Consider the following 18566-nt stretch of genomic DNA (forward strand, 5'->3'; position numbering starts at 1 on the left):
GTTGGCACGCCACTAGTTGGCAGCCCTGCCGTAAATAATAAAAGCTTTAGTTAACAATGATGCTGAACAAGGGAAAGCACTCGTTTAATTGTTCTCCCCTAACCAGCCTAAAATCATAGTAAGAATCAGTCTGGACGTCCGACGAAGGAATCCGGACAACAGCGGTGAATCTCTCGATTAAGATTAGCAGCCGCTGTATCAAATATAAGTCAGCATCCAGGGCTGAATTTAGCATTCCTTATTTAAATACCTGACGTTAAATAAGTCAACATTATAGAATAACTGAAGCTGTTCAAGTGATATTATAAGATCTAAGAAAACGAGTTTGATCAACTGCAATGGGAACAACGATTTTCCCCTGAATTTGAAAAGCATGCTCATTATTACGTGATATTTCGTAAATTATGCACCTTATTTTGGAATAGACAAGGCGCTGACCAATTTCTTCGGTGTCTTACCTATAGGGATTCGATTTCACAGATGATTTTAAAAATGGTGTTCTTGAGATCAGTGTCACGACGAGCCTCCACTAAAAAACTGCTGATTGCCAGGTTGTTGGTGAAAATAAAAACCCGAAAATGATTACCGTTCAAAACATTTAATTTCCAAAACTAAAATCTCTATGCGAGTCTACAATCGATTTCGAGTTCGTAGAGCTTTGCATGGAAGTTAGGCGGCACTCATCCCAGGGTTGGTCGCAGTTTTCGCCCTTCCATCCAATCTTGCAAAGGAACTCTTCCGACCTTAGGCAGTACCAATCTCGTGACACGAACCGGAGCATACTAAAGGAATAGATAAATAATATAGCATGATATATATGTTTATAATGAGATTATTGGCAAGATCTTGACCGATTTCCTAGAACGTTTCAGGGTAACAATTTTATAACTAATACAAGCAGCAATTCATGCTTTGACTTAAAATTATAAGCGGAACAATATGAGAGCAAGAATAAGGCGTATTTTATAAATAGTAATAAACTTCTCAGAGGAAACTAACCTTTCAAAATCCTGTATATGGGCCTTTTTATTATATCCATAACCATCATCCAAAGAGTTCCATTTTGGTCCAACGCAAAAGTAAATGGCCAAACAAAATCCAATCCGTCGCCCTAAAATCAAGGAATGCACCGACTTAACAAGTAAGAATTAAAGCGAAAGAAACGAACATGTTCGATATTTAATTGTAAAATAGGAGCCAGGGATGATCACACATAAGATGGATCTTTTCAAAATTTGAACTTAATTGTTTAATAATTTAATAAATCGATTCTTACCTGATAGACACGCTGCTCCTCAAATGTCTGGGATGTGTTCCAGGAGTGTACGTAATTCTTCCACAAAAAGGCGGCGTACATGGTGCCATGGTTGTCAATCAGCATGCTATAAGTTCTAATTGCTGTCCAGTATCCAACTAGTTCCGGATTAGCAGTTCGAGTTCCGTTGCGGATGGCGGCGACGGAAATGGAATACAGTTCATTGGTGTGGTAGTTGCTAAGGTAGAGCTGTCTCGTTTCCTTCTTAGGGGAAAGGGCGATTGAAGATGGATTAATTTCTGGTGTGTCCACAGTCCACGATGCATTTCTTTCCAAACTAAACACGACAATGTATTGATTTCTCCACCGCGTGATGTACGCAAAGATTCCGTTTTGGGTTTCTTCGAGAACCAAGTCGTGCATCCAGCCGTGAAAACAAAACCGATGAATTAGGTCGGTTTCATTGGTGTTTAAGTTGAAAATCCATAGTGTGGCATTGCAGCTATCGCTTCCCGCATCGAGCACCCACAGCCTGCCAACGGAGTCCACTTGAAGCCCTCTTGCCCGTTGAATCTTGTTGCAGTGTCCCGGTTCCTGCAACAAAAAGTAGATCGAGTTGTTGGCAATGAATTTTTAATTTTTGCAACTTACATTAAGATGGATGTCCCACGACGGAAATGGAGTGAGCTTCGGGGGTGCGGAGGACGCGCTGCTCGTCGGCAGAGAAACCAGAGCGGCCGGAATGCCAATATCTTTGGCCAGGCTGAGGAAGATCCTTGATCCGTAGACAGCCATGTAACGAGGAGACATATTTTCTGGTTTGTAAATTCTGTCTTTCAAGGCCTGTGCCCTGATCGCCTCCGATGGCCACTCGTAGTCCAATCCATCTGGCCACTCGAAGACCTGAGTGAAGTTGGCAGCGGTGGCCAGCGATGTAAGGCTGAGCAAGAAAATGGCGACGAAAAACGGGGTCATGCTTCCAGCCTCTTTCAACAGTCTCTGTGTGTGATAAGGAAATTATGTGAAATGTAGAACCAAGAGTGTCCAGAAAAATGTTAATTTGATCCCAAGAAATGTATAATTGTCTTTCCATGGGAAATTGCGCCTCAGGATGACGATTTCTATTCTAATTTCTCACGCAAAAGGACCAATTTGGCGACAAAACATTAAACAATATTTTTGTATTATTCTCTGCACCAAATTTCCTTCCTATATTAGTTCAATATTAAGTAAAAATGGGAATCTAGCTGACTAACGAGAGTTGAATAAGAAAAAGGAATTGCTTACCAGAAGTGATGGTTTGTCGCTGCTAGCTGTTTTAGACTGAGCGCATTATTCACGAGCGCCTTTTTATATCAGAGAAAAACCGCATAGGAAAGGGCAAGCGATTTCGTCAGTCGGGCGAAGAGGCAAACTGCGTGATACTATTTAAAAAATATTATTTCGTGCTGCAAGAAAATTGAGCATCGCATGAGGTCGAGAAGGTTACTGTCGCTTCGGTCTTGACCTCTTTCTATCTCTAACAGCGAAAAACAATTCAATGTAGATAAAACACAAACCGAAATGTGGAGTTATTTAATTGTACAGGCTCAATTTATATGTTTCGTTGTTAAGAACACGAAAAATAAACATTTTATTGTCAAATATTTCGATAACTAAAGACCAAACTCGCATAAATTATGGCGGATACGTGATTAAATTGCCTGACTGCCGCACACAATCTTGTCACTTGTTTTTTCCCAATTTATCTTTTGGAGTGAGTGAATTTTATGCGTTTTTCGTTGCGGCCGAACGGAAAAAAGCAAAGGTCAAGATCACGAGAGCATCATATGAGATCTCTGCGCGTCTCAGGCTCATTATTTATTTAAGTAATGCGAATGTCTTTTTTTGCGCATTAGTGTGCCCTTCCTGGAACAACCTTGAGGCAGGCCGAGTGTATTTGTTTAAAAACAAAATCGCATTTATAAAGCTTTGTACTTTACTTTACGGGTTAATGTCACGAAATTCAACCCCTCTTTTGTCAAATAATTTTTTGACTGCAAATAATCAGAATAAATTCGTATTTTTTTGGGCGTCTTAATAAAGTTGCTAAAAGAGTTGATCGATTTAAAAGTTCGCACTAAAAATATAAAAACTGACGATGTTCTGGTTTTTTGTGAAAAGAAAAACTCGCAAATAATTTCCAGAAAACATTTAATATATCCCAACTAAAATCACTACTCGAGGCTTTGCATGGAAGTCGGGCAGGCAGGTGCACTCCCAGGGTGGGTCACAGCAGTTTTCGCCCTTCCATCAACACTTCTGACCTTAGGCAGTATCAGGATGCACGTGCTGGAGCATTCTAAAAGCATAGAAAATTAATTGAAATATAATTAACGTGAAATGTTTTAAATTGAAATTTCCGAGAAAATTTCAGGGTGAGCAACGTAGCAGATTAACTAATTAAAAGCAGCCCCTTTGGAAAAATTGCTGAATTATTTCATTAAAATGTGTCAACGCTTTGACGTTAGTCCAGAGGAATTTACCTGGCGAGGATAAACGACTTTGCACCGACTGCAGCGTTCAAAGTCCCGAATCTTGGAAATTTTGCGTCATCAAACACTGACATCCAAAGAGTTCCATTTTGGTCCAAGGCAAAGGTAAATGGCCAAGAAGATTTCAGTCCAGCCACCTAAAACAAAAAAGCAATGAACCAACTTAACAGAAAGAATCATTGAAATTGAACGTGGAGTTATGAAAAATGATGAAATGCACGCAAATTATTAAAATTAATGTTCAATATTGGGATCGAGACAGGGCTGATTACGCTTACTTTGAATTTGGTTTCATACCTGATAAAATGACTGGGATGTGTTCCAAGAGGACATTAAATTCTGATACATAAAGGCGGCGTGCAAGGTCCCGTGGTTGTCCATCAGCATTCTATACGCTCTTTGTCTATTCCAGTTTCCGATTACCTTTGGTTTAATAGTTCGAGTCCCGTTGCGGAGAGCGGCGACGGAAATTGAATGAAATTGAGTTGAGTGCAATTCGCCGATGTAGAGCTGTCTCGGTTCCTTCTCCTTAGGGGAAAGAGCGATGGATGAAACATCGATTCCTGACGTGTCCACAATCCAAGATTCATTTCTTTCCAAACTAAACACAACAACGTGGCTTTCCATCCAGCGCGCGACGTAGGCGAAGGTTCCGTTGGCCGTTTCGTCAAGCACCAAGTCGTGAATATAGAAGTAAAAAGAAAATCGATGAATCAGTTCGGTTTCATTGTTGTTTAAGTTGAAAATCCATAGTGTGGCATTGCAGCTATCGCTTCCCGCATTGAGCACCCACAGCCTGCCAACGGAGTCCACTTGAAGCCCTCTTGCCCGTTGAATCTTGTTGCAGTGTCCCGGTTCCTGCAACAAAAAGTAGATCGAGATGTTTTGGCAATGAGTTTTTAATTTTTGCAACTTACATTAAGATGGATGTCCCACGAAGGGAATGGAGTGAGCTTCGGGGGTGCGGAGGACGCGCTGCTCGTCGGCAGAGAAACCAGAGCGGCCGGAATGCCAATATCTTTGGCCAGGCTGAGGAAGATCCTTGATCCGTAGACAGCCATGTAACGAGGAGACATATTTTCTGGTTTGTAAATTCTGTCTTTCAAGGCCTGTGCCCTGATCGCCTCCGACGGCCACTCGTAGTCCAATCCATCTGGCCACTCGAAGACCTGAGTGAAGTTTACGGCAGTGGCCAGGGATGAGAGGCCGATCAAGAAAATGGCGACGAAGAATGGCGTCATGCTTCCAACGTTTTTCAACTTTTGACAAAAGGAACGAAGAAATGAATATTAAAAGGGAAAACACGTAGAAAATGCGATGAAAGGCACAATGCAGCAATCGTTTCCTTCCAATTTTCATGGAGCTAAATAGACTAACGTGAAGTGAATAAGAAAAAGGAATTATCTTACCGCAAAAGAGATGGTCCGCTGCTCTTTTAGACTGATTGCAATATTCAAGAGCGCCTTTTTATATCAAACAAGCAAGGCTGAGAGGAAAGGGCAAAACGATTTCGTCTCAAGGGCGACGAGCCAAACTGCGAAGATAAAATGGTTAACTATATACATGGCCCAATTGTATAAGTTCAATGCTGATGGGGCAGAGGAAAATGAGATTACTAAAATATTTTAAGCAGCTAATAAGAGCTAAAGATCATAAACTGTCGAAACTAATTGTTTATTTTTATGAAATTGCTGCATCATTTTACAAATTAAAAAAAACTATGAAGAGGTCGAAAAGGCTGTCACTTATTTGGTATTGACCTTTCTCCTCTCCATATGAGATAAACAATTCACGATTGAGAAACGTGTACCATAAAAATTTAAAATTAAAATGCGTTTCAATTGCAGTAAATTAATTCAAAAAGGTATTATTTGATTTTAGCAGCGCGAAAAAGAATATCGTTTGCTTCAAATATTTGGTCGACTGCAACTAATCATTTAATTAATTCTGACGAGCACGCATGTGAATAACACACCCCTGACACCTGATGACTGCCGCACATTATCTTTCCTGCTGTTGTCACGTGTATCTTTTAATTTTTCAAAATTATATTGCAAATGTTTTGCGTTCTGGCCGAACGGGAAATTTTTCTTTTTTTGCGCGAGAGGAGCAGCGTGTCAAGAGCAAGTTCATATCGTGAAAAGACAAAAAAGCAGCTAAACTCGCGCCTTTTAACTCACTCTCGGCTGACACTGAATGGTTTTTAAGGCAATCTTTGCTCGTCTGGGGTTTATTAGTGAAATAAATGTGATGCTTCTATTTTACGGATTATTGTTTTCATCCGGCAAAAAACTTAACGCAGTTCGAGTGTATTTATTTATAAACAAAGCTGCTAAATTAGTGCAGGTAGTTGGTGAAAAGTAAAACTCGCTAATAATTTCCCAGAAAACATTTAATATCCAAAAAAATCTCTACTCGAGTCTACAATCGTTTTTGAGGTCAATTTGCACGGCAGCCGGGCAGCCAGGTACCCTCTCAGGGTTGGTCACAGATGCCGTGGACGCAGCCAGGGTGGGTTTTTCTTCCATCCAACCTTGCAAAAGACCTCTCCCGACCTTAGGCAGTGTCACTCTCGTGATTCTAAAGGTATAGAAAATTGATTGAAAAGAAAAAAGGGTGAGTCTCAGATCGAAAATCTTGGCATATTTCCGATATTATTTCGGAGTGATCAAGATAACACGATATGGGAGCAAGAAAGTCGTATATATGTAACAAATTTCCCAATATTGAGTCCAGAAAACACGTACCTGGCGAGTCCTCGTAGATGTACGATTTGGCACCGACTGCAGCCTTCAAAAGCCTGAATCTTGGCATATTTTCGTCATCAAACACTGTCATCCAAAAGGTTTCATTTTGGTCCAAGGAAAAAGTAAACGGCCAAGAGGATCTCAGTCCAGCCACCTAAAACAAAGCAATGACGATGAAACATTAATCGGAAATATGAAAAACTGATTATTAAAATTATTGTTCAATATTGAAGTAGTATTTTGAAGCCTGGAATGAGTGAGTACACTTACATATACTGATTTTACTTTTTCAAACAAATATTTCTCATAAGACGTGGTAAACTGATATTACGAAAAAAATCGCAAAACTCATTTAACGATGCAACAAATTTTTGCAAATGTTCGAACACTTTAATTTATTGTGATCGGACACACGTTATATTATTTAAACTTTTTTCATACCTGATAAAATCTTTGCTCCAGGAATGGCCGGGATGTGTTCCAAGTGGAAGCGTAATTCTGATACATAAAGCCGGAGTACAAGGTCCCGTGGTTGTCCATCAGCATTTGATATGTATCCCGTACACTCCAGTTTCCCATTAGATTTGCTGTTCCGTTTCCGTCGCGGAGTGTGGAAGCGGAAATTAAATGCAGTTGTTTGTAGTTTAAATTGCTAAGGTAGAGCTGTCTCGCTTCGTGACCCTTAGGAGACAGGGCAATGGACAAGACCACGATCCCTGGCGTGTTGACAATCCAAGATTCATTTCTTTCCAAACTAAACACAACAATGTGTTTTTCAACCCATCGAGCGATGTAGGCGAAGGTTCCGTTGGCCGTTTCGTCGATCACCAAGTCGTGCAAATAGTCGTGAAATGAAAATCGATGAATGAGTTCGGTTTCATTGTTGTTTAAGTCAAATATCCATAGTTTTGCATAGCAATTGGAAACGGAGCTGCCCTGATCGAGCAACCACAGCCTGCCAACGGAGTCCACTTCCAGCCCTTCCGCCTCTTGAATCTTGCTGCAGTTTCCCAATACCTGCGAAATGATAAATTTAATTGTTGGCATTTCCGAAAAGTGAATCATATGAATTGCCTGAATTTTTACATCGAATAGCATTTATATTTCTGCTACTTACTTTACGATGCATGTCCCACGAAGGGAAAGGGGTGAGCTTCGGGGGTGCGGAGGACGCGCTGCTCGTCGGCAGAGACACCAGAGTCACCGGAATGCTAATGGATTCCTTAAGGCTGAGGAAGATTCTTGAACCGTGGACAGCCATGTAACGAGGATAAATTTTCGCCGGGTCGTAAGTTCCGTACTCCAAGGCCTGTGCCCTGCTGGCCTCCGACGGCCACTCGTAGTCCAGCTCATTGGGCCACGCGTAGACCTGAGTGAAGTTGGCTGCGGTGGCCAGCGATGAAAGACCGAGCAAGAAAGTGGTGACAAAAAATGGAGACATTGTTCCAGCGCGTTTAACTGTTGACAAAAGGAACGAAGACATTTAAAAAACATGCAGTCGTGATAAGGACTTTTAGAGGAAACAGAAAAAAATGGAAAACGTAGAAAATGCGAGAATGGCAATCACAGATAACGAAAAGGCATGATGCAGGCTGTAATTAAAAAAAATCTTCCAGCAAATGAAAAATGTGTATTAATTTAATCATAGTGGTAAATAATAATGAATTAAAATATGTGAATCCAGCAGACTGACGGGAATTTAATAAGAAATAGGAATTTCTTACCAGAAGTGATGGTCCCCGCTTCTGTTTTAGACTGATCTCATTGTTCAAGAGCACCTTTTTATATCAGAGAAGAGCTTCAGAGGAAAGGGCAAACGATTTCGTCTCAAGGGCGACGAGTCAAAATGCGATGATACAAGCCAAGCAACTTTTATTTGATCTTGACCTCTCTCCTCTCCAAATGCGATAAACAATTCACGATGGAAAAACATGTACCATAAAAATATATGAAATGCGTCGCGAGTGCAGTAAATTATTTCAAAATTGATTAAATTTTTTAATAGTATAGCAACGCGAAAATAATTCCTTTTGCGTCAAATATTTTGTCAACTGCCAATTATAACTTAATTTATTATGACGAGCACGTGTGTATAAAAATCCTGACACATGAATGCCGCACATTATCTTTGCTGCTGTTGTTACGTGTATTTTTTTTATTTTTCTCAACTTATTTACACGTTTTGCGTTCTCGCCGAACATAATTTTTCTTTTTGGCCATAGAGGACGAGCATCTAGGTAAAAAACAAGCCACCGAAGGGACGTTTTCAGCTCGTGAAAATACACAAAAGCAGAAAAACCACTCACTCTCGGCCGTCTCGGCCGGCACTGAATGGTTTTTTAAGGCAATTTATGCGCGTCTGAGGTTTATTGGTGAAATAAATGTGATGCATATATTTTACGTATTTTAGGGTTATTTTCTTCCTGGAAAAAACTTAAAGCAGTTCGAGTGTATTTATTTATAAACAAAGCTGCTAAACGAGTGCAGGTAGTTGGTAAAAAAGTAAAACTCGCAAATAATATCCCAGAAAATTTTAATATTCAACTAAAATCACTACCCGAGTCTACATTCGTTTTAGAGGTCAATTTGCACGGCAGCCGGGTGGCCAGGTTCCCTCTCAGGGTTGGTCACAGATGCCGTGGACGCAGCCAGGGTGGGTTTTTCTTCCATCCAACCTTGCAAAAGACCTCTCCCGACCTTATAAGGCAGTATCACTCTCGTGATTCTAAAGGTTGATTGAAAAGAAAAAAGGGTGAGTCTGAGACTTACAATCTTGACCTATTTCCAAGATAATTTCAGGGTGATCAAGATAGAACATTAACTAATTAAACCAGCAATTAATCCCCCTTGAGAAAATTGTTGCTAAAGTTCTCCATTGAACTGTGTCAACGCTTTTACGTTAAATAATGTTCAGTGATAAAGGAGCAAAACATTTCCCAATTTTTAGCCGAGAGGAAACGTACCTGGCGAGGCCTCGAAGATGTACGATTTTGCACCAACTGAAGCCTTCAAAAGCCTGAATTTTGGAATTCTCACGTCATTATACGCTGCCGTCCAAAAGGTTCCATTTTGGTCAAAGGCAAAAGTAAGTGGCCAAGAAGATCTCACTTCAGCCACCTAAAACAAATCAATGAACCAACTTATCAGATAAAAATCAATGAAATTTGAAAAACAGAAAATATTTTTTCATATAAATTATTGGTTTCATACCTGATGAAAAGGTTGCTCCAGAAATGGCTGGGAAGTGTTCCAAGTGGAAGTGTAATTCTCGTACATAAAGGCGGAGTACAAGGTGCCGTGGTTGTCCATCAGCATCCTATACGAATTGTGAGCAGCCCAGTTTTCGATTAGTCGCGGTTCTGTAGTTCGATTTCCGTTGTGGAGAGCGGCGACGGGGATTGAATAGAGTTCTTGGTAGCCCGATCTACCAAGGTAGAGCTGTCTCGGTTCCTGATCCTTGAAGGACAGGGCAATGGAATTCACCTGGACTTCCGGCGTGTGCACAATCCAAGATTCATTCCTCTCCAAACTAAACACAACAACGTGGCTTTCCATCCAGCGCGCGACGTAGGCGAAGGTTCCGTTGGCCGTTTCGTCGAGCACCAAGTCGTGAAAATATTCGTCAAAAGAAAATCGATGAATGAGTTCGGTTTCATTGTTGTTCAAATTGAAGATCCACAGTTTGGAACTGCAATTGGAATCAGAGTTTCCCTGATCGAGCACCCACAGTCTTCCGTCGGAGTCCACTTCCATCCCTTCTGCCTGTTGGATCTTGTCGCAGTTTCCCGATCCCTGGAAAAAGAAGAATCGCGTGTTTGACATTTCGTAAAAGGGATTCAAGCTAAAATAATCATGCATTGCTCAAAATGGCTGCAACTTTCCCCATTTAACGTGTACATATTTTATTTTTGCTACTTACATTAAGATGGAAGTCCCACGAAGGGAATGGGGTGAACTTCGGGGGTGTGGAGGACGCGCTGCTCGTCGGCAAAGACACCAGAGTCACCGGAACACCATCTTCTTTAAACAGAGTAAGGAAAAGCCTTGTTCCGTAGACAGCCAAGTAACGAGGATGAATTTTCAGTGGGTTGAAAGTTCCATCTGCCAAGGCGTGTGCCCTGCTTTCCTCCGACGGCCACTCGTAGTCCAATTCATTGGGCCACTCGTAGACCTGAGTGAAGTTGGCGGCGGTGACCAGCGATGAAAAGCCGAGCAAGAAAATGGCGACGAAGAACGGAGTCATGCTTCCAACGTTTTTCAACTGTTGACAACAAGGAACAAAAACATGAAAAATTGCAAATACCAAATATGTACATTCAATTAAGTAATTAATGTGTTAAAAAATGTCAATCCCATAGCTGACTGACGAGATTTAAATAAGAAAAAGGAGTTTCTTACCAGTAGGGATGGTTCGCTGCTGTTTGGACTGATCGAATTGAAGACCGCCTTTTTATATCAGACGACGCGGATGGAAGGGCGAGCGATGAGCGATTTCGTCAGGCGGGCGTAGAGTCAAACTGCGAAGATAACAATGGTTGCTGTTGCCAAGCGGATACATGGCCTAATTCAGCATTTTGAGTGAATCTTAATTATTCTATGCTGACTGGAGCAACGAAAATAATTTTATGAATTTATATGGGGCTTTATAATTTACCAACTGTACAATTTCATTTAATATTTATTTTTTTTATATTTATTTTTATATATATTGCTGCAGAATTAAAAAAATAATTATGTAGCACGTGCCTCACGAAAATTGAGCGTCACAAGAGGTCGCAAAGGCTACTATGTCACTTTGGTCGTGACCTTTCTTCAACTCTATCAGCGCTAAACAAACCAAAGCAGAAATATTCTTGCTTGTGCAGTTAATTAATTCTCCAGGCGTGTTTTATTTTTAGTAATTGCGAAAAATAAACACTAAAAGCAAGCTCTTTTTTACAGTTATTTCGTTGACTGCGAGTAATTAGACCAAACTCGATTTAATTGTGGCGAATGCGTGATAAAAACTGCCAACCTTGCTGCTGCGATGTCACATGTTTTTAATTTAATTTTTTTCACAACTTATCTTTTGGAGAGAGTTTTACGCAGTGGCCGAACGGGAAAATGGCAAAGGTCACGATCACGAGAACACGGTCGAGAGCGTCGTCTCTCTGATAACAATCCGCTCCACGTTCAAATTTTTGCTATTGCAATTAAAAACCGGATATCCTTTACTTATTAAAAAATACAGTTAAAAACAATGGTTGCAATCAATCTAATTCAAATTTTCAACACATTCAGCAGCTCCGTGATTTTATAGCAAGGAATTTGGTTGCGAACAATGGAAAAATAATGTTTCAAATCATAAAGTTAATCATATTGCGTGGAAAATATTATCAAAATGTTCATTCCGAGGTGATATTACGGTTCACAATTAGGAATTTTTAAAGACCCAGTTTCAATAATACTTATTTGGAAACATATTCAAATGTAGACTAATTTGCGTAGAGCTATAGTATAGGGTTTGATCCGCCCAAATCCTTGACCGTTTGAGTTTATGCAACTGGCCCTGCTTGTATACCGCGAAGGCTGCATGAAACTGGATTACTCGGCCCAAATAAAGCATAAAATATCATCATGAAAAAGAGATAGCATGTATGATAATGATTTTTTTTCACCGCAAACAATGTTCTCAATGCATACTCTTAAGCTGTCATTTTTCTAATTGGTTCACTGGTAGAGAGAATACATGGCCGAATTGTATAAATTCAATGCTGATGGGGCAGAGGAAAATGTGATTACTAAAATATTTTAAGCGGCTAAAGAGCTAAAGATCATAAACTGTCAAAACTTATTGTTTATTTTTATGATATTGCTGCAATATTTTACTAATTAAAAAAAACTATGAAGAGGTCGAAAAGGCTGTCACTTATTTGGTATTGACCTTTCTCCTCTCCATATGAGATAAACAATTCACGATTGAGAAACGTGTACCATAAAAATTTAAAATTAAAATGCGTTTCAAATGCAGTAAATTAATTCTAAAAGGTATTTGATTTTAGCAGCGCGAAAAAGAATATCGTTTGCTTCAAATATTTGGTCGACTGCAATTAATCATTTAATTAATTCTGACGAGCACGCATGTGAATAACACCCCTGACACCTGATGACTGCCGCACATTATCTTTGCTGCTGTTGTCACGTGTATCTTTTAATTTTTCAAAATTATATTGCATATGTTTTGCGTTCTGGCCGAACGGGAATTTTTCTTTTTTTGCGCGAGAGGAGCAGCGTGTCAAGAGCAAGTTCATATCGTGAAAAGACAAAAAAGCAGCTAAACTCGCGCCTTTTAACTCACTCTCGGCTGACACTGAATGGTTTTTAAGGCAATCTTTGCTCGTCTGGGGTTTATTAGTGAAATAAATGTGATGCTTCTATTTTACAAATTATTGTTTTCTTCCTGGAAAAAACTAGAGCCAGGTCGAGTGTATTTATTTATAAACAAAAATGCTAAATGAGTGCAGGTATTTGGTAAAAAAGTAAAACTCGCAAATAATTTCCCAGAAAACATTTAATATTCAACTAAAATCTCTACCCGAGTCTACAATCATTTAAGAGGTCAATTTGCACGGAAGCCGGGTGGCCAGGGTTGGTCACAGATGCCGTGGACGCAGCCAGGGTGGGTTTTTCTTCCATCCAACCTTGCAAAAGACCTCTCCTGACCTTAGGCAGTGTCACTCTCGTGATTCTAAAGGTTGATTGAAAAGAAAAAAGGGTGAGTCTCAGATCGAAAATCTTGGCATATTTCCGATATTATTTCGGAGTGATCAAGATAACACGATATGGGAGCAAGAAGTCGTATATATGTAACAAATTTCCCAACATTTAGTCCAGAAAACACACACCTGGCGAGTCCTCGTAGATGTACGACTTTGCACCGACTGCAGCCTTCAAAAGCCTGAATCTTGGCATATTTTCGTCATCAAACGCTGTCATCCAAAAGGTTCCACTTTGGTCCAAGGAAAAAGTAAACGGCCAAGAGGATTTCAGTCCAGAAACCTAAAACAAAGCAATGACGATGAAAAATTAATCGGAAATATGAAAAACTGATTATTAAAATTATTGTTCGATATTGAGAAGTATAATTTGGAAGCCTGGAATGAGTGAGTACACTTATACTTTTACTTTTTCAAACAAATATTTCTCATAAGACGTGGTAAACTGATATTACGAAAAAAAATCGCAAAACTCATTTAACGATGCAACAAATTTTTGCAAATGTTCGAACAATTTAATTTATCGTGATCGGACACACGTTATTATTTAAACTATTTTCATACCTGATAAAAACTTTGCTCCAGGAATGGCCGGGAAGTGTTCCAAGTGGAAGTGTAATTCTTCCACATAAAGGCGGTGTACAAGGTCCCGTGGTTGTCCATCAGCATTCTATACGGATTAATTGCAGCCCAGTTTTCGATTAGTCGTGGTTCTGCAGCTCGAGTTCCATTGCGGAGAGCGGCGACGGAAATTGAATGCAGAGTTTTGAACCGCCAATTGCCAAGGTAGAGCTGTCTCGTTTCCTTCTTAGGGGAAAGAGCGATTGAACATGGATTAATTCCTGGTGTGTCCACAGTCCACGCTTCATTTCTTTCCAAACTAAACACGACAATGTGGTGAGTTTTAAACTGCGCGATGTAGGCAAAGGTTCCGTTGGGCGTTTCGTCGATAACCAAGTCGTGAATAGAATAGCGATGGGAGAAACGATAAAAGAGTTCTGTTTCATTGGTGTTTAAGTTGAAAATCCATAGTTTGGGTAAAGTGCAATATTGGCTGCATATGTCGAGCACCCACAGCCTTCCAACGGAGTCCACTTGCAGCCCTAAAGACCACTCCATCTTGCTGCAGTTTCCCCATTCCTGCAAAAGGAGGAAACGAGTTTTTTTAAATACCCGAAAAATGCTTTTTAATCATGAATTGGGTCACATGCAGATTCAGAGCAACTTCCCATTAATAAACGTAAACTGAAATTAGCTTGAAAAATTTTTTCGTTTGTTTATTCTTTACTAAAAGCTGATTAGCCCGGTAGTTGGCGAATCGACCGTTAGATGGCATATCAGGCTGATGGAAATGTAACAAAATACGCGGGAATTTAATTATTAGGTTGGCGCGCCTCTTTTTTGACGCTTCTGATTGGCCGCTGGACTGTCTCCTGATTGGTCTCAATTATTTTGATCCCATATTCATTTCTGACTGGCGGGAGCCAAAACAGAGATCGCAATTTGGACACTGTTGGCAATTTCGGCTGCGCAGAACGTTTTGATTTGGGTCCCGCATGCGCAGTGATGTGTTTAGGCCTCTCAGTGAATATAAAAAGCGATCTGAACACACTGCGCATGTTTAAGATGCGCACAAGTTTACTGCGCAGCCTCAAAGTGAGCAAATATTAAAAAAACTATAAATTTCGACGCCATTTTGACTTCTGACTGGTAGGAACCAGCACAGATCGCAACCCGGACTCCGGTGGGGGTGCTTAATGGCAGAAAAATCACGAACAATTTCCCCCCTCCCCCCATTAATGTGTGCACCGAGGAATAGTAGCATTTATTTTTGTTATACTTACATGCAAGTCCCACGAAGGGAATGGAGTGAGCTTCGGGGACGCAGAGGATGCGCTGCTCGTCGGCAAGGACACCAGATTCACTGGAACGCCTTTATATTTCTCAAAGCTGAGGAAGATTCTTGATCCGTAGACAGCCATGAAACGAGGAGCAAAATTCTCTGGTCTGTAAGTTCCGTCTTCCAAGGCCTGTGCCCTGCTGGCCTCCGACGGCCACTCGTAGTCGAATTCATTCCACTGGAAGACTTGAGTGAAGTTGGCGGCGGTGGCCAGCGATGAAAGGCCCAGCAAGAAAATGCTGGCGACCAAGAACGAAGTCATGCTTCCAGCCTTTTTCAACTGTCGATAAAATAAACGAAATAAAATGAATATTGAAATAAAGACGAATGACGCACTCGCACACTCGGCACCACGCACGCGCATGCGCAAAAAACCGCTGGTTATAATGAAACCAGTGGCATTTTTCTACCCTGAAAAAAGGGTGAAAATGCGCGAACAGAACCAAGTTTTCGTCAATATCGTGACATACTTGTTGCATTATTTGTATAAATTGTGTCTTTTGGATCGTAAAAACAAACTCTTGACACTCGTACGGCAATCCAAAGAGAGCTTTTTGTTTCCCACATTCACACGCCATCTTGGATCTGCGCAGTGCGAACAAATTTTATCGCACATCTGGACCCCGTTGTTATTAATAAAAAATTTTCGGGAAATTGCAGAAAAAATGTTGTGGAAAAATCGGTTTTCTGCGAACCCTGCCCTCGGATACTCGGATAGCTTACCAGAAGTGATGGTCCGCTCTGCTGTTTTAAACTAATCGCATTATTCACGAGCGCCTTTTTATATCAAACAAGCAAAGCTGAGGGAAGGGCAAACGATTTCGTCACTACGCCGACGGGTCGAACTGCGAAGATAAAGGTTTTGCTGTTGCCAATCAGCAATAAAAATAAATGGTCTAATTTGGCATTTTTAGTGAATTCAAAGCTGACGGGAGCGAGGAAAATTATTTATGCTTATTTTTTGGCCAAATTTTAATGATTATTTTCGTGAATATACTGCTAAATTTTAGAAATGATTATGTAACACGAGCCGCAAGAAAATTGAGCGCGCCACAAGAGGTCGAAAAGGGCGGGTTGTCTCCTTGATCTTGGCCTCTAACAGCGATAAACAATTAAATATTGAAAAACACAAGCCCAAAAATGTAGGACACGGTGCAAGAGCAATATTTAGTTACGATGAATGTACGTTTGATTTAAATTTTAACTCGTGATTCGTGCTGATGTCTTTTATGTTTTTTTTTTAAATTTCTCTTACGACAAAAGAATTATCCAATGAAGGTGCAATGAGCTGTTTAATTTTAACTGAAAGAAAATCATTTTGGCGTAAGCGCTTTAGGTCGCCAAAAACCGTACAAAAATCAAATTTGAATTTTTCAATGGCACCTAAAATCTCCACATCAATTAATTAACTCATTCAATACATTTGTTTATAAATAAACTCACTCGACCTGCCTAAAGGTTGTTCCAGGAAGAGCACACTAACTCGCAAAATTAATGCATTCATTTAATGAGCTTCTGACGCGCACATATTGCGATAAAAAACCGGTTTGGCGGTCAAGAGACCATTCGGGGGCATTGAGTGCCGGCCGAGAGTGAAAGAAGACTTGTTTAGACGCGTGTTTAGCTGTTTTTGAGCATTTTCACGAGCTGAATAGAGACCTTCCACGCGCAAGGCATTATTATCTCGCCTAATGAGAAACAAAATTAATTTTTTCATAGTAAGAAATTAAGAAGCAAGTCCAAACTGGCAAAAAAAATAAAAATATCAAAACTATATGTAGCATTTATTTTGCCACAGCAAAATTACGAGTAAGAAATTGACAGTTCTTTAAGGCAACCATTTTTTTAACTTCTCGTCACTAGCAGTGATTAAAATAACAAGGCACAAGAGTAATGGATTAGCGTTAATTAATAAAACATGTTTGGCTTCTTATTAATGGTCTCAGCAGCGCCAGCCGACGTTGAAAAAGGGTCAAAAATTAAAAAGTGCTGGAGAAAAATGTCTTCCGGATCAAAATTCACGTTCAAGTGCCAATCCACCGCAGATCGTGCAGTCCAGGCCCAAAGTCAGAAGAAAATCGATGCACATGATCGATCTCGTCTTTATTGCTGGTGAGGTTAAAAATCCAAAGTTTTGCGGGACAATTAGAATCTCCACCGTCAAGAACCCACAGCCGTCCAATGACGTCAACTTCCAGCCCTTTTGATGCTTGGATCGAGGCACATTTTCTAGATTCCTGCAACCGAGCATTAAAAAATCCTTTTTAAAAAATATAAATATATTTTCCCTTATTTATTAAAAGTACATTGCAATTTTTGGAAAAACTTTTGATCCAAAATTCCTTTTTTTTTAATTAGCTAGTTAATGTTTGAAACTTAAATCTAGATAAAAAAATATTAGAGTGCGAACAATGACGTCGAGTTCTTAGACTATATAACAGAAGATGCAAGTAAAATATAGAAAATTTTTATCCGGACGACGGCTATGACGAGAAAATAACTTACGAGATGCTTTTCCCACGAAGGGAACGGTGCAAGCTTTGGAGGTGCAGCAGGCGAACTGTTGATTGGCAGCCATACTAGAGTCACGGGAATACCATAATTTACATGTAGGCTGAGAAACAGCCTTTTCTCAAAAACTGCCATGTATCGAGGTTCAATATTTCTAGGCTGAAACTTATTGCCATTCACGGCAGTTGATCGTTTCTCCGCTGACGGCCACACGTAGTCCATTTCATCCCAGGTGAAGACGGTGGTGAAGTTGATGGCATTGGAGAAAGAGAAAGCGAGCAGAAATGTCCCGATTAAGAATAAGGAAGTCATGTTCACGACATCCGGCAGGCTTAAAGCTCACTGCTGGGTCCTGAAATTTGTTTCCAACCTTAAACACAGGAAGAATAAACTATGTATATAGGAATATGTAATGGTGACAAAAATATATTTTCTTAAATATTTTCGCAAAAATATTTCACGACTATGTGCTATAAGATTAAGAACAAAAAAAACAGAGGTGGGCTGGCTGCGTTTTGCGGCGCAGTGACGCCCAAAGCCCAAAAGCACACGCGCGCCGAGAGGTAATTGAGGGAAAGCGTTTATGCATCCCCCGCCCTAATGCTCGCGCCCTCCGCTCACAGAAGAAACGACTAACGCTTGCCCTTCCCTTCCAAAATGTAACGCAACCGGTCGTGTGTTCGTCACAGCGTCGCCAGGACGGTATTAACACCGACATATTTACAGACGGGATGTTATGACGTCACAGACTGCGAGCACCATTTAGCTGGCATGCAGTCTGTGACGTCATTAGGAGAGGGAAAAAAAGTGTCCTGTTTGTAAATATGTCGGTGTCCGCCAGTCCTAGTTATACCGTCCTTATAC

General features: G+C 40.4%; 5 protein-coding genes across 5 annotated transcripts; all 5 read right to left on the reverse strand.

Moving 5' to 3' along the window:
- Positions 1–582: 582 nt before the first annotated feature.
- On the reverse strand, positions 583–2560 carry LOC135936148 (protein yellow-like). The gene is made up of 5 exons (XM_065478858.1): positions 2543–2560; positions 1907–2254; positions 1277–1849; positions 1000–1111; positions 583–782 (listed from the first exon to the last, which is right to left on the reverse strand). Exons 2-5 carry the CDS (start codon positions 2228–2230, stop codon positions 745–747), a joined length of 1047 nt encoding a protein of 348 aa, XP_065334930.1. The 5' UTR covers positions 2231–2254; positions 2543–2560; the 3' UTR covers positions 583–744.
- An 877-nt stretch (positions 2561–3437) lies between these two features.
- LOC135937027 (protein yellow-like) lies at positions 3438–5213 on the reverse strand. Its single transcript, XM_065480091.1, has 5 exons — positions 5199–5213; positions 4707–5048; positions 4087–4647; positions 3781–3926; positions 3438–3596 (listed from the first exon to the last, which is right to left on the reverse strand). Exons 2-5 carry the CDS (start codon positions 5028–5030, stop codon positions 3563–3565), a joined length of 1065 nt encoding a protein of 354 aa, XP_065336163.1. The 5' UTR covers positions 5031–5048; positions 5199–5213; the 3' UTR covers positions 3438–3562.
- Positions 5214–6163: 950 nt separating this feature from the next.
- Positions 6164–8368, reverse strand: LOC135937025 (protein yellow-like). The gene is made up of 5 exons (XM_065480090.1): positions 8261–8368; positions 7654–7994; positions 6978–7553; positions 6537–6690; positions 6164–6369 (listed from the first exon to the last, which is right to left on the reverse strand). The coding sequence occupies exons 2-5, from the start codon at positions 7975–7977 to the stop codon at positions 6356–6358; spliced, it is 1068 nt and encodes a 355-aa protein (XP_065336162.1). The 5' UTR covers positions 7978–7994; positions 8261–8368; the 3' UTR covers positions 6164–6355.
- A 684-nt stretch (positions 8369–9052) lies between these two features.
- LOC135937024 (protein yellow-like) lies at positions 9053–10989 on the reverse strand. Its single transcript, XM_065480089.1, has 5 exons — positions 10935–10989; positions 10456–10797; positions 9747–10328; positions 9500–9653; positions 9053–9261 (listed from the first exon to the last, which is right to left on the reverse strand). Exons 2-5 carry the CDS (start codon positions 10777–10779, stop codon positions 9248–9250), a joined length of 1074 nt encoding a protein of 357 aa, XP_065336161.1. The 5' UTR covers positions 10780–10797; positions 10935–10989; the 3' UTR covers positions 9053–9247.
- Positions 10990–13068: 2079 nt separating this feature from the next.
- LOC135937028 (protein yellow-like) lies at positions 13069–15925 on the reverse strand. The gene is made up of 5 exons (XM_065480092.1): positions 15915–15925; positions 15136–15471; positions 13856–14431; positions 13421–13574; positions 13069–13263 (listed from the first exon to the last, which is right to left on the reverse strand). Exons 2-5 carry the CDS (start codon positions 15451–15453, stop codon positions 13250–13252), a joined length of 1062 nt encoding a protein of 353 aa, XP_065336164.1. The 5' UTR covers positions 15454–15471; positions 15915–15925; the 3' UTR covers positions 13069–13249.
- Between the last annotated feature and the right edge of the window lie 2641 nt (positions 15926–18566).

The sequence above is a fragment of the Cloeon dipterum genome, chromosome 2 (assembly GCF_949628265.1).
Source record: "Cloeon dipterum chromosome 2, ieCloDipt1.1, whole genome shotgun sequence".
Taxonomy (NCBI): Eukaryota; Metazoa; Arthropoda; class Insecta; order Ephemeroptera; family Baetidae; genus Cloeon; species Cloeon dipterum.